The sequence below is a fragment of the Macrobrachium rosenbergii genome, chromosome 21 (assembly GCF_040412425.1).
Source record: "Macrobrachium rosenbergii isolate ZJJX-2024 chromosome 21, ASM4041242v1, whole genome shotgun sequence".
Taxonomy (NCBI): domain Eukaryota; kingdom Metazoa; phylum Arthropoda; class Malacostraca; order Decapoda; family Palaemonidae; genus Macrobrachium; species Macrobrachium rosenbergii.
In genome coordinates, this window is record NC_089761.1 from 46,391,852 (window position 1) to 46,405,117 (window position 13,266).

The following is a 13,266-nucleotide window of genomic DNA, read 5'->3' on the forward strand; positions in this document are numbered from 1 at the left end:
TAAAGTGACTTGCTTAACCTTCCCTAATTCCTAGTTAATTCACTGGAATAGCTGAATGTCTCTAAAACAATATAAATTAGGCTTAATCCAGACTTCATAGAAGCAAGTTGTTGCTTGGTTATCTATATGGTGGTGGAAGATTGAAACAAGGAAAACTGGAAATAAAGGAAAAGAGGCTAGTAAATTTACGAAGTTTTGAACAAAACTCAGACTTACCTTGGACGACTAGTTGCTGCACATACAATGGACGATCGGGATTTCTGGGATTAGTTTGCCAATTCACTTAATAACATAAGACTTAAAAGACAACGGGGTGAAGGAGCCGTCACGGCAGACGTGCACTCGTCACGGAAGCCTGTTTCTCTCTCACGACCTCGCTGGGTCAGACATACAGGGTCGGCGTCTTTTCATGCCCTTGGGGTCTGAAATTTTGTCAAAACATCTGCCGAACAGAGTAGGTAAAAGGAAGCATAAGACCACCTTCCATAGAGGTTAATTGTGAAAACTTTTCCTATGGGGTTAAGTCCCTAATGCCACTGAGTTCTGCTATGTACGGACGTTAAATCTGAATTGCCTAGAGCTCCCCTGCTTGGACAAAGACGTTCCCTGTCGTTGTTCGTGTATTTTCCTACAATAAGCTGCATAGAGGGTGAACAGCATATTTATAAAAATATATATATATATATACATACGTGTGTGTGTAATAAACTAACTTAGTGGGAAGTTCTTGAAATGAAAAAGATCTTTGCATTTCAGATTTTTATTACCAAAAATAGAGTATGGAGTGCCTATTCCCTCAGGCAGAGTTTCCCCATGAATATCCCGAGTTTCCAGTCTAACTCACTCTATTTCACACAAACTCCACGCACACTGGTAACCAATTGTGGTTTTTCACAACTGTCTGAAAGGTCTAACTTGACCACACAGTTTACATGAAAGAAGACACATAGGCACTGGAGCATGAATAAAAATAAAACAGTAATGACTATCGCACAATAACGATAATTATAAAATAATAAATGGCAACACCTAATAAGTGGAACACATTGTTTTGGACATATCACGAGGGCGATGTGTAATATACATGACAATTCAAGTGTCAACGTTGCCAAACACAGATGGTCTCTGACTAAAAATGGCTACAACAACAAAATATCGTTTGGGTCCTCCGAATGTTTACAGTTCTTCACAACTTCCTCTCCTCTTTGTTATATGAAGCTCATGTTATTCAGCATTTTCCTTTACAATACTATTTTCCATTTTCCACCTAGAAAGAATCATGTAAATTATGTATAACTCATAATAATGCCAATAACTTAATTATTAATATAACTGTTGCACATATACATATAAATATATATATATATATATATATATATATATATATATATGTGTGTGTGTGTGTGTGTGTGTGTGTGTATGTGTGTGTGTGTATGCAATAGTTATATTAATAATTAAGCTATTGGCATTATTATGGGTTATACATAATTTACGTGATTCTTTCTAGGTGGAAAATGGAAAATAGTATTGTAAAGGAAATGGCTGAATAACATGATAAGCTTCATGTAACAAAGATGAGAGGAAGTTGTGAAGAACTGTAAACATTCTTATGACGAAGACCAAAAGATATTTTGTTGATGTAGCCGTTTTCAGTCAGAGACCCTCTGTGTTTGTCAACTTTGACACTTGAATTATTATGTATTTTACACATCGCCCTCGTGATATGTGCCACTTATTAGGTGTTGCCACTTGTTATTTTATGATTATTGTTATTGTGCGATAATCATTACTATTCTAATTAAATTTCGAAAGATAGTAGTCAACAATAAGTCTGTAAAAGATAGTTACGCAAAAACTTACAACGTAAATCAAACAGTATTATAAAAGAACGTATGCAAATAAAATACGTAAATGATTAATACTGCCAACAAGTGCACAAACACATACTTACGTAAACGAAAACAGATAAGCAACTTGGAATAAAGAACGACAAAAAAAAAAAAAAACAAGGTAAGCAGCAACTTGCACCAGTGAATTTGTTCCGTTTACATAGATTCTAATAATCTTCCCCCATCTGAGGGGGCGTCTGTTCATCTGTCTCGTTCTTTATTTATATATCGTTTTTAACATCAATTTGTCTTCCTGTTTATTGTAGACATCGCTTAACGCATTCAAATGAAGCTGACTATCTTTCCTGAATAATAAAACGGGCCTGCTTCGTAAAACGTGCACAGAAAAGTGGCGTCAGCAGATTTAAGATTAAAATAGTGTACTCTATTCATTCTGCGTATTCGAAGCCCTTCCGTTTTTCTATGTTGCGCAGTGGGCCAGAGGATGGATAGAAATAAAAAACGTGAAGTTCTGAAATTCAACATTTTCACACTGTCTTTGTATTACTAGATAGTTCTTCATTGTAATTACTTAGTGTTAGGTTCAAACAACTCATCTGATAGCCTGCAGATCCCGTTGCTATCTTTCTTGAGTAGTTATTTTTCTTGGCATGGGTTATTTAATTAACGTTATAGCACATATATAAATTTTCTGTTTTCATATGTGCAGAAATTGTTGCACAGCAGAGCACACGATGAAACAGCGATGGTTGGGAGTATTAAACATCATGCTATCAGATCATATAAATGTCACCCGCAGCGCTTTGCAGCTGTACATTCGGGACATCAATATTCACGAAAAACTATTACCCAATTTGTATGACGTAAGCCAACAACCCATGTAAGTAACTGTGATAATCTCTTTTGTTTTCATGTTGCTGAGAAACTAATGAGAAAATAATGGCTATAACCAATCACATTTTATTTGAGAATCTATCAGATGGAGCTGAGAATGGGGAATTTGACAGTCTTAGTGGCCACAGAGCTAAAAGATATCTTGAGAGAATGAGTGAAAAAGAATTGCCGCGTGACACTGCATATGAAATTGCTGCTAATTTCCTTAAACAGTTGAAAGTTAAGAGGTCTTGTGTGTATCGCAAAGAAGTAATTTCCTTGTAAAATACTCTGGTTTGCTCCAAATAACTCTTCATAGGCTCAAGAAGATTGCTCCTCAAACGAGACTGGCAGACCCCTATCAAGAGTTTTGAAGATGACTCACTGAGCAAAACAAAGAAAAACAGTTGAGCTTACAACTTCGTCACCTTATAGACTTTATTTTGCAGTCTCTACTGTTTTAAAAAGAGAAGTGTGCCAAAGCACTTACCAACATTTCGAGTTCAAATACAGACAACTTAGATTCAGCTGCGATGAAGTTTTGGCATTATTACACTATTGCTCCCTAAGTCGGTTTATCAACATTTAAGAAAGAAAGCACAGGAAAAAAAAATAACTGATACCCATCTTATAATCATATTCCGCAAGCCAGAGATGAACCTTTCCTTTCTTCACTTGACGAATGTAAAAAATAAACAAATAATTGATGAGATGTTATCTTTGTTCGTCTGATCCAGTGATCAGTTCATTAAAAAAAAAAACAGGAACATATCGAGGAAAGATTTGCTGGATGAAGCTCAAAATTTGCTGCTAATACGAATGTGGTGATGAAAAATCTAACTTCATTAATCTAGCAATGACCTAACGAAATCTGAAATTATTTTCGGTACTAAAAATGGGTTAATAGATAGACACATACATGTAAATGTGTGTGTATGTATATATATATATATATATATATATATATATATATATATATATATATATATATATATATATATATATATATATATATATATATATGCATTTGTGTCTATATATATATATATATATATATATATATATATATATATATATATATATATATATATATATATATATATATATATATATATATGTGTGTGTGTATATGTATATTATATATATATATATATATATATATATATATATATATATATATGTGTGTGTAGTTAAAAATCACAGTAGATACACGTGACTTCAGTGTATAAGCGAATCCCAAAGGAAAATGACAGGCAGAAGTTCGGCACCAAGCGCTTTCACGTTTATTTACGCATCGTCTGGGCACAAATAAGACACACATGAAAAGAACGTTACAAAGTAAACAAAAGAACAAGAATACCAAATGGTCAATTGTCAAAGGGTAAGAAACAGAAAGATAATCCAGGATAATCCGGGATCAAGTAGTCACAAACAAAAACCATATATACATATATTTATATACATTTACATATGGGTGTTCCCTTTGGACGAACTATAACCGGGAAGCCATGACATTCTGAGACCCTGCACCAACACACACCGCTACCTCTCTGCCTTGCTGATGTTCATACAAAACCGCCTGGATAATTTAAAAATCACTGTTAGGCGAACAATGTCCAGTCTGATCACCCGACTGGTAAACAGCGGCAACTCGCTTATACGAGGCATCGTAAGCAGTGAGGCAAGAAGATCTAAAATTTGGGAAAGTTGGGATAACAGGACGTCTGTTCCATAAATGGCGTTATCTTTCCTCACACGGGGTGGGCTGAGTTGCTGTGTACACTTATTCTCTATTTTTGCAGTTTATTAAAGTGTAATCTGCAGAATCTGTTGCTGTTGTTGTTGTTTTTACTGTATTATTATGTTTATTATCATTATTATCATTAATGTTATTATTCCTTTAGAGATTTTTTTTTTCACTTTTCGTATTTAGCCCTCTGGATCTGACTTCTGTAACCACCTAAGGACCCTAGCTGGTAATTAATTGTATGCGATCTGTTTTTAATTGTTATCATTTTTAATATTTTACTATTATCCTCAATATTAGTACTTTCATTACCACTATTACCATGACTATTTTTGTTACTACTTCAGCGACTGTGTGGATTTGCCAATTATCATTTTGTCTCGTGTATCTAGATTGTTTGCATTGTATTGTCTCTACTTTGTATATTCCATATACACCGATGAAATATATGCCAAATACAGAGAAAATTTAAAGTATTCTCTTAAAACTGTTTCATTTAGTCTTTCCTATGATAAAAAAGTAAATTCACTAGACTGTATCCAGTTTAAACTGTTGAATCTAATTTGTACCCACTGTATGCTGTTTGGCCCACTGACCATTGGCCTGAATGGTATACGAGTATTTCTAAAAAAGATTGACTCAAGCTCTTATTTTAATCACATTTCTACTCGTGTCCTAACATACTTCAACTGAATAACTATCAGGTATATTGTAAAGTACCCGCTCAACGCGTTCTCTGTAATGAACATCCCGTTTTCTGCGGTGCCTTCACATTCGACCTAGGGTCAGCCAAACACAAATTATTATCACTATTGTGAATTGTATATTTTATTGTCTGTTCAAGTGGCCATGCATTGTGTATATGTAACAGAGTATTTTTGTAACAGTCCAGACATTGTTAATCATTATGTTTTCTGTATGTACCTGTCCTGTTTTCGTAGAGAAATAGTTTGACCTCAGGTCACCTGTAAATCTTAGTACCTGTGGTCTCTGCGTTATACGCAGACGTCTGCACGCTGCTTTATAAGTGGGTCACTTCATCATTAAACTAGCAATACTTGTCTTCCTGCTCATTATTTCGCACCTCTCTCACAGTGGTGATGCTGGAGTGACTCCCGGAAGCCATTAACAGACCCAAACGGTGACTTAGTCTTGGCCCGATGAACCAACTCATGCGCCTAACGGACTGACTACAGCGCCCTAACAAAGCGCTCGGGTGTTACCAACCCTCGTCGGCAGGTCACTGGCATCATTAGCGGACCCACACGGCACACTCCCACGTGTATTGATGCGAGTGTTCCCTCACACTCCATGTGAGAGCGTGGAATGAGCATGGACACAGATATTCCCAACCACATACAAATTACCGATAACTTCTCGGAGGCAGACGTCTCCCTCGCACAACCCCCTCCCGCAAGCTCCTCCACACTGGTACCTGCACCCCTTGCGATGACCCCCCCTGACGGACCAACCAAAGGCAGCCCTCAGCATAAGGCTGCTGCCATTCACCCATCAAAACGCAGTGCCCTGGTTCTACAGGGTCAAGGGGCAATTCAGGGTAGCAGGCCTAACCGACGAGGTGTTGAGGGCGGACATCGCCATCAACGCCCTCGCGGAGGAGATATACAAGATCGCCCCGTGGTTAATTACGACATCGAACCCCACCACCTTCCAGGAGTTAAAAGCCACTCTCGTCGAGACCTGCTCCCTACTGGCCTCCGAGAGAGCTGCCCACACCCTGACCTCCTCAACCCCGACAGGACACAAACCTCTGGGGAACGTGGCATGCCCTCCAGGACCTCCTCCTCCTACCCAAGACTGACAGCAGCGGCAGGCACAAAGAGATCACCCTGTCAAGGGAGATCTTAGCTACTACCAGAGGTCCATGGGCAGATCACAGAGGCATACACCCTCCGGTCGAGGACCTGATCAGGTGGCCCACCGGACTCCAGGAGTTGTCCATGCCCGCACACCCCATCAACTGCCTCTAAAGGACCTCACCAGGGGAGGGCATCAATGTCGTCACCCAGAGGATGCCATCCCACCAGCAGAAGAGGGAGAGGCTGGGACTTTGCTCTTCGGGAAAGCTGCCCGGAAATGCGAAGCCCCCTGCCTTTTCTTCCCTCCAAAAAACAGGGGAGGCGGCAGCCACACACACAGGCCGCCATGGCAACAGCAACTGAAACACCCAGGGGCCCTGCACCAGTAGGGTTTTATGTCTGCAACACCATCTCCAGCAGGATGATGTTGATTGACACCGGAGCCATTCGGTCAGTGTTCCTGTCTTCCAGAGAGGACTGCAAACGTCCGCCAGACCCGGCTGCCTCCCTGATGGCCGCCAATGGGTCCCCCATCCTCTCCTGCGGCACCAAGCTCCCGTCGATCTCCATTCTTGGCCAGTACTGGTGGAAATTCATCGTCGCGGACGTTAGGACCCCGCTCCTGGATGCGGACTTCCCCGCCCACTTCGGACTGGCAGTCGACATCAGCCACAAACGCCTGCTGGACACCGAGTCCTGCCAGTTCCTGTCCTTGTCGCTGGGCCCCAGGGAGTCCGCCATTTGTTCCGTTGCACCCCATCAGTATGGTTCCCTCCTGAAGGAATTCCCAGAAGTCTTCAAACCCGAGCTTCACCAGGTGCCCGGGGCCCCTGCCAAACACGGGATATATCATCACATCAAAACAAAGGGTCCCCGACACACGCGAAGTTCCGAAGGCTTCCCCCACAGCGCCTTCAGGAGGGCAAGAAGGCCTTTGCTGAGATGGAAAGGATGGGCATATGCAAGAAGGCTCCCAGCCCATGGGCCTCCCCCTTTCACATGGTGCAGAAAGCGGACACCACCTGGGGACCCTGCGGTGACTACAGGCGGCTCAACCTTGCTACAGAACCCGACCACTACCCTCTACCAAACATGCAGGATCTAACGGCCTCCTTCCACAGGGCCAAAATATTCTCAAAGTTAGATCTCTTAAAATCATATTTTCAGGTACCAGTAGCACCAGAAGACATCCCCAAAACCTCCATCGTCACGCCTTTCGGGTCCTACGTCTTCGCCTTCTCCACCTTTTGCATGAGGAATATGGGGCGTGACCTTCCAGAGGCTGATGGACAGCATCTTGGGGGACCTGGACTTCTGTGTCTGCTACGTCAATGATATCCTAATTTTTTCCAGATCCCAAAAGGAACACCTGTGGCACATCCAGAAGGTCCTGCAGCAACTTCAGGAGAGTGGCCTCGTCGTCAGGTTCGACAAGTGCACCTTCGGTATCGAGAAGGTGGAATTCCTGGGCCACAAGATATCCCCAGGGGGCGTCTGCCCAATGTCGTCGAAGGTCGAGGCTGTCGAGAGGTTCCCCACCCCTACCTCCATCAGGGCCGTACAAGAATTCCTCAGAATGGTCAACTACTACAGGAGATTCATCCCGGGGATCACACACACCATGGCCCCCCTGACGTAGGTCCTCAAGGGTCATCCAAAGACCTTAGTGTGGGGCCCCGACCAGCAGAAGGCCTTCTCCCTGACAAAGGCCACCCTCGCCAAGGCAACATCTTTGGCCCACCAGGAACCCAGTGCTCCCCTCCAGCTGATGACGGACACCAGCAACGTTGCCTGCGGAGCTATCCTGGAACAAGTCATCAGAGGGACCCCTCAGCCCATCACCTTCTTCAGCAAGAAACTCAGCCCCACCGAGTCCCGCTACAGCACCTTCTACAGGGAACTCTTCGCAGTATACCAGGCAGTACGTCACTACAAGTTCCTCCTGGAGGGTACGCCCTTCACGATTTGGACTGATCACCAGCCACTGGTCCACACCTTCACAAAGCTGGGGGACACATGGTCCTCTAGGCAGCAGCAGCACCTCGCGGAGTTCACCTGCACCATCAAATACCTCCCCGGCAGGAAGAACCCAGTAGCCGACGCCCTCTCGAGAATCGAGATCGATGCAGTGCAGCTCAGGATCGACTACGAGGACCTCGCCCGCGAACAGGCTGCCGACCCAGAGACCCCAGCCTACCGCACAGCCGTCACGTCGCTGAAGTGGGAGGACGTGCCCCTCGGCCCTGGAGGATCAACACTGCTGAGCGACGTGAGCACTAGCCGCCCCTGCCCCTGGTGCCCACCTCCCGACATCAGCTGGTCTTCGACGTCCCTCCGGAAGTATGACGGCCAGGCTACTGGCAGAGAAGTTCGTCTGGCACGGCATACAGAAGGACGCGACGGCCTGGGCAAAGCAATGCATGCAGTGTCAGGCCAGCAAAGTAGGGCGGCACACCGAGTCTGGGGTGGGCAAGTTTCCCCAGCTGAGGAGACGTTTCAGGCACATCCACATCGACGTGGTGGGTCCTCTTCCCCCATCAGGAGGAGCAAGATACCTTCTAACAGTCGTTGACCGCTCCACCAGGTGGCCTGAAGCTACGCCCATGAAAGAAGCCACCTCCAGTGCGTGCGCAGAAGCCCTCCTCTCCAGCTGGATCAGCCGGTTCAGTGTCCCAGACCACATAATGACAGACAGAGGTCCCACTTTCCTATCCGAGCTGTGGACCGCCCTGGCACGCCTGCCGGGGACCACTCACCACAACACCTCCTCCTACAACCCCGCAACCAATGGAATGGTGGAAAGGTTCAGCAGCTCCCTGAAGGCGTCCCTCATGGCTCATTGCACCTCCGAGAATTGGAAGTACCAGCTGCCCTGGGTCCTCCTTGGATTGAAAACCACCCCCAGAGCCAACAGCGACCCCTCCTCAGCAGAAAAAGTCTATGGGGAGACCCTGGTAGTCCCGGGGGAACTCATCGCAGAAGACAGGGACGACATAGTAATGCAGAGGCTCCATGACAGGGTTGGGAAGTTCGCCCCCTGCCAGAGGACATACACCGACAGGACATCCCCTTCATGTCTCCCGGTCTGTCCTCTGCCACCCACGTCTTCGTCAGGGACAACGCCATGCAGCCATCCTTAACCAGGCCCTACAGAGGACCATTCCTTGTGCTTGAAAGGAACAAAAAGGCATTCTGGGTAGCCTTCCACGGAAGGGAAGACTGGATATCGATAGACCGCCTCAAGCCTGCATTCCTGAAGGAGGACGTCGGGGGTGGTTCCCAAAGCTTCCCGCAGGAGATAGCAACCCCTGGCCAGCCCCATGCGCAGAAAAATGTCATGGGTGTCCCCGGAAAACCGAAAAACCAGACAGGGGGGCACCCCAACACACTGCTCCAGAGGGCGCCAGGGAAGGTGACCACCCCCTCCAGTTGACATTGAGAAAGTAGGGCCCCCTTCGTCGCCCCAGCAGATACCTGCTTTGATCAGACGTTACCTACATCTTGGGGAGGAGTATTGTAAAGTCCCCGCTCAACACGTTCTCTGTAATGAACATCCCGTTTTCTGCGGTTATTGTGTATATGTAACAGAGTATTTTTGTAACAGACCAGACTTTGTTACTCATTATGTTTTCTGTATGTACCTGTCCTGTTTTTGCAGAGAAATAGTTTGACCTCAGGTCACCTGTAAATCTTTGTACCCACGGTCTCTGAGTTATACGCAGACATCCGCACGCCGCTTTATAAGTGGGTTGCTTCATCAATAAACTAGCAGTACTTGTCTTCCTGCTCATTATTTCGCACCTCTCTCACAATATAATACACTGCTACAGTTTCTTTAACTAGAAAGACAAGCATGTTTCGCCTTACACCACGAGAGAGAGAGAGAGAGAGAGAGAGAGAGAGAGAGAGAGAGAGAGAGAGAAGAAAAATTCTTATTATCATTATTCAGAAGATGAACCCTACTCATATGGAACAGTGCCACAGGGACCACTGACTTGAAATTCAAGCTTCCAAAGAATATGGTGTTCATTAGGAAGAAGTAAGAGAAAGTAAAGGGAAATACAGAAAGAATATATTAAAATACAAGGAGAATAGTATTAGGGTAGTAATGCACTGCATCTTCGCTTGAACTTTTGAGGTTCCAATTCCACAACATCCTCAGGGAGACTGTTCAACAGTCCAATGCTAAGAGGAATAAAGAACCTCTGAAACAGAAGTTCTAAAGTGAGGCACATTTACAAAATATTGGTGATACTGTTCAGCAAATCTGGTTGCTCTCGGCAGGAAAGATCTCTCCTAAAATTCAACTTATGAAAAACTGACAAACAAGAGACCATCCGTCGATGGTCCAAGTCATAACAAATGTTCAGAAACAGAAACCTACCACCACGAACCACTCTATCCGGAGAACAGTATTCTAGCAAAGGAAAGACAAATGACATAAAAAAATATATTGCAATGCTTTTATCACTTATAATTATATTAGGTCTTTCATACTATACCTAACTTTCGTGCAGCATTTGCTGACACTTTCATTAGATGTTTCTCAAAAGCAAGATGTGAGTCAGAAGTCACACCTAGAACAGTTGAAGCTTCAGACTCATTCAGCAGAGACTCGTCGACTTGAGGGGAGGATGGGGTGGAAAATCTGTGCGAGATCTACTAATCAACAGTGTTTGCATTTTACTAGAATTCAACCTCATACCCCACCAACTACACCATTCACTAATCCGCTCCATGTCAAGGTTGAGACTAAGGGCAGTTTCATTTCTCATAAATGGGGACTTAGTGACACCCGCAAGGATTGCATCGTCAGCATACTGAAAAATCTTGTTTTCCATGCTGATAACCATATCACTTATATACACTAAAAATAACAGTGGGCCAAGAACACTGCCCTGTGGAACTCAAGACACAATAGGTCTTGGTTCACTAAATATCCCATCAACAGCAACTTGTTGCTCTCTACCTGTGAGGAAATCTTGAAGTAAACCTAAATCATATCCACCCACTCCAAGATTCTGAAACTTATAAATAAGTGCCTTGTGATTTACTAAATCGAAAGCAGCACTAAAACCTATTTGAATTACTCTATACTCAAAGGCCTATCTTTCAATATGCATACTGACTCTCAGCAAACAATCCTTTAGAGTCTACATACCTATATAGTGGCTTAAAAATAAGTTTTTCTGCAACTTTGGAGGGCATAAGGAGAATAACAAATTGGCATGTAGTTACTGCAGTCTGCAGATAGGCCATTCTTTGGAACAGGCACTGCATTGCTAACCTTGCGCTCATCCACAAAGGTACTACGTTGACATTAAAAATCCATAGAATCTCCTAATCTTGGAAGAAAACACTCTAGAAACCTTTTTTAAAAAAAAAGGGAAGACACCATCAGGATCTTCTACACACCAACTATCAAGATCAGATTATTAAGAAATTTCTTCACATCCCAGGAGAAAAATGCAAATTTTGTAAGAATAGTTTTAGGATGGCAAGTATCAGGGAGGACATCCTCAGCTGATTGCTTAGCTTCCAAATTTTGATGAAGCAATTCAGCTTCTTCCTTAGGGCCAATAACCAATCTACCATCACCTGTTAGTAGTGGAGGAATGGAGGATGAGCCTGACCTAAAGATATAGGATGCCAATTTGGTCCACCACAGACGAGGGTCTTAAAGGAATTATAGTAATTTCTCTCAGCTATATGATAAAATCTATTCGCAGCATGGCAAGACAGCAAAATTGGAGTAACTTTCATGAGACAGGTTTCGTCTTCATATGTTGAATTTGGTCTGTTTGTCATTATAAGCTCTTCTACATGCATCATCAAACCATGGGTCGTCATTTGTCTGAATTTACTTACCTTTCTACAGACATACCTTAATAAAATAGCCATCAACTTTTCATTCACCTTCTTCTTGGGATCTGGATCTGATATAGCATCTGAATTATCAAGTACCTGACATGCTTACATAATGCAATCCCAATTGGCTCTAAGCTTGAGCCTGACCGTCTTCCCAATGGTGGAATTAGGAATATACTGATTGATAGATATGTCCATCTCAATGGCCCAGTGATCGGAAGTGCCTATATACTCACAGACCTTACACTTCAAAATAGCTGGAACATCTGTGAATATAAGGTCAAATCTATTACCAGAAAAATGAGTGGGTTCCTCAATTAGCTGGACATAATCAGAGGATACACACAACTCAAAAGCAGACCGGCCATGTTGATCTGTGGAATATGAATTAAGCCACTCACTCTACTTTGCATTGCAGTCTCCACAAATCGTCGATATTTCGATTGCAGTAAACAGCAAATATGTATACATTGCAGAACTTACTGAAAATCTTAAAACAAAGAATTTCATCGCAACTACACTCTAAGTTTTTCTGGCGATATATGGGTCGTCCCGATTTAGTGCATGCAGCCATACCTTGCGCATGTGGGATGTTACAACGATATATAAAATCTGGGCCATCAAACCCTGGGATTAAAAACTCAACCTTTGACTTGTTCCTACTTACAAGTGTCTCAGATAAAAACATCAAATCGTAGTTACAGGCACAACTCTGGAGATCAAGAAGATTTGATCTTAAGCCCCGAATATTTGAGTAATGTTCTCTGCAATTTTTCTTACAGTAATGAGTAGCAGACCCACGGTTCAGCTCAATGTCTCCCGAAAGAATTTAAATTAACAACATAAAATTAGTAGCAAAGCTAATAAAACAGACTCATAAAAACAGCAACATAATAAAAATCAACTGAACAATAAACAACAAAGCAATCAACAACAACAGTATTTACGTTATTTACAAAACTTATGTTGAACGTATACATAAGCCTAACCATATGTCATTCGAAAAACGCTGGAAGCAACTGGTTGATAAGGTGGAGCTCGCACACCTTATAAGGCATATAAGAAACCAGCCAGGTTTGCCACAACAAATGAGGAAGGGCAGTCAGCA

General features: G+C 43.1%; 2 protein-coding genes across 3 annotated transcripts in view; one reads left to right on the plus strand and one right to left on the minus strand.

The window, feature by feature from the left end:
* LOC136850139 (sodium-coupled monocarboxylate transporter 1-like) overlaps positions 1-13,266 on the minus strand; it is a 180,676-nt gene that overhangs the window by 69,552 nt on the left and 97,858 nt on the right. The window lies entirely within an intron of this gene.
* Positions 8,894-9,723, plus strand: LOC136849481 (uncharacterized). The gene is made up of 2 exons (XM_067122828.1): positions 8,894-9,310; positions 9,352-9,723. The coding sequence occupies exons 1-2, from the start codon at positions 8,894-8,896 to the stop codon at positions 9,721-9,723; spliced, it is 789 nt and encodes a 262-aa protein (XP_066978929.1).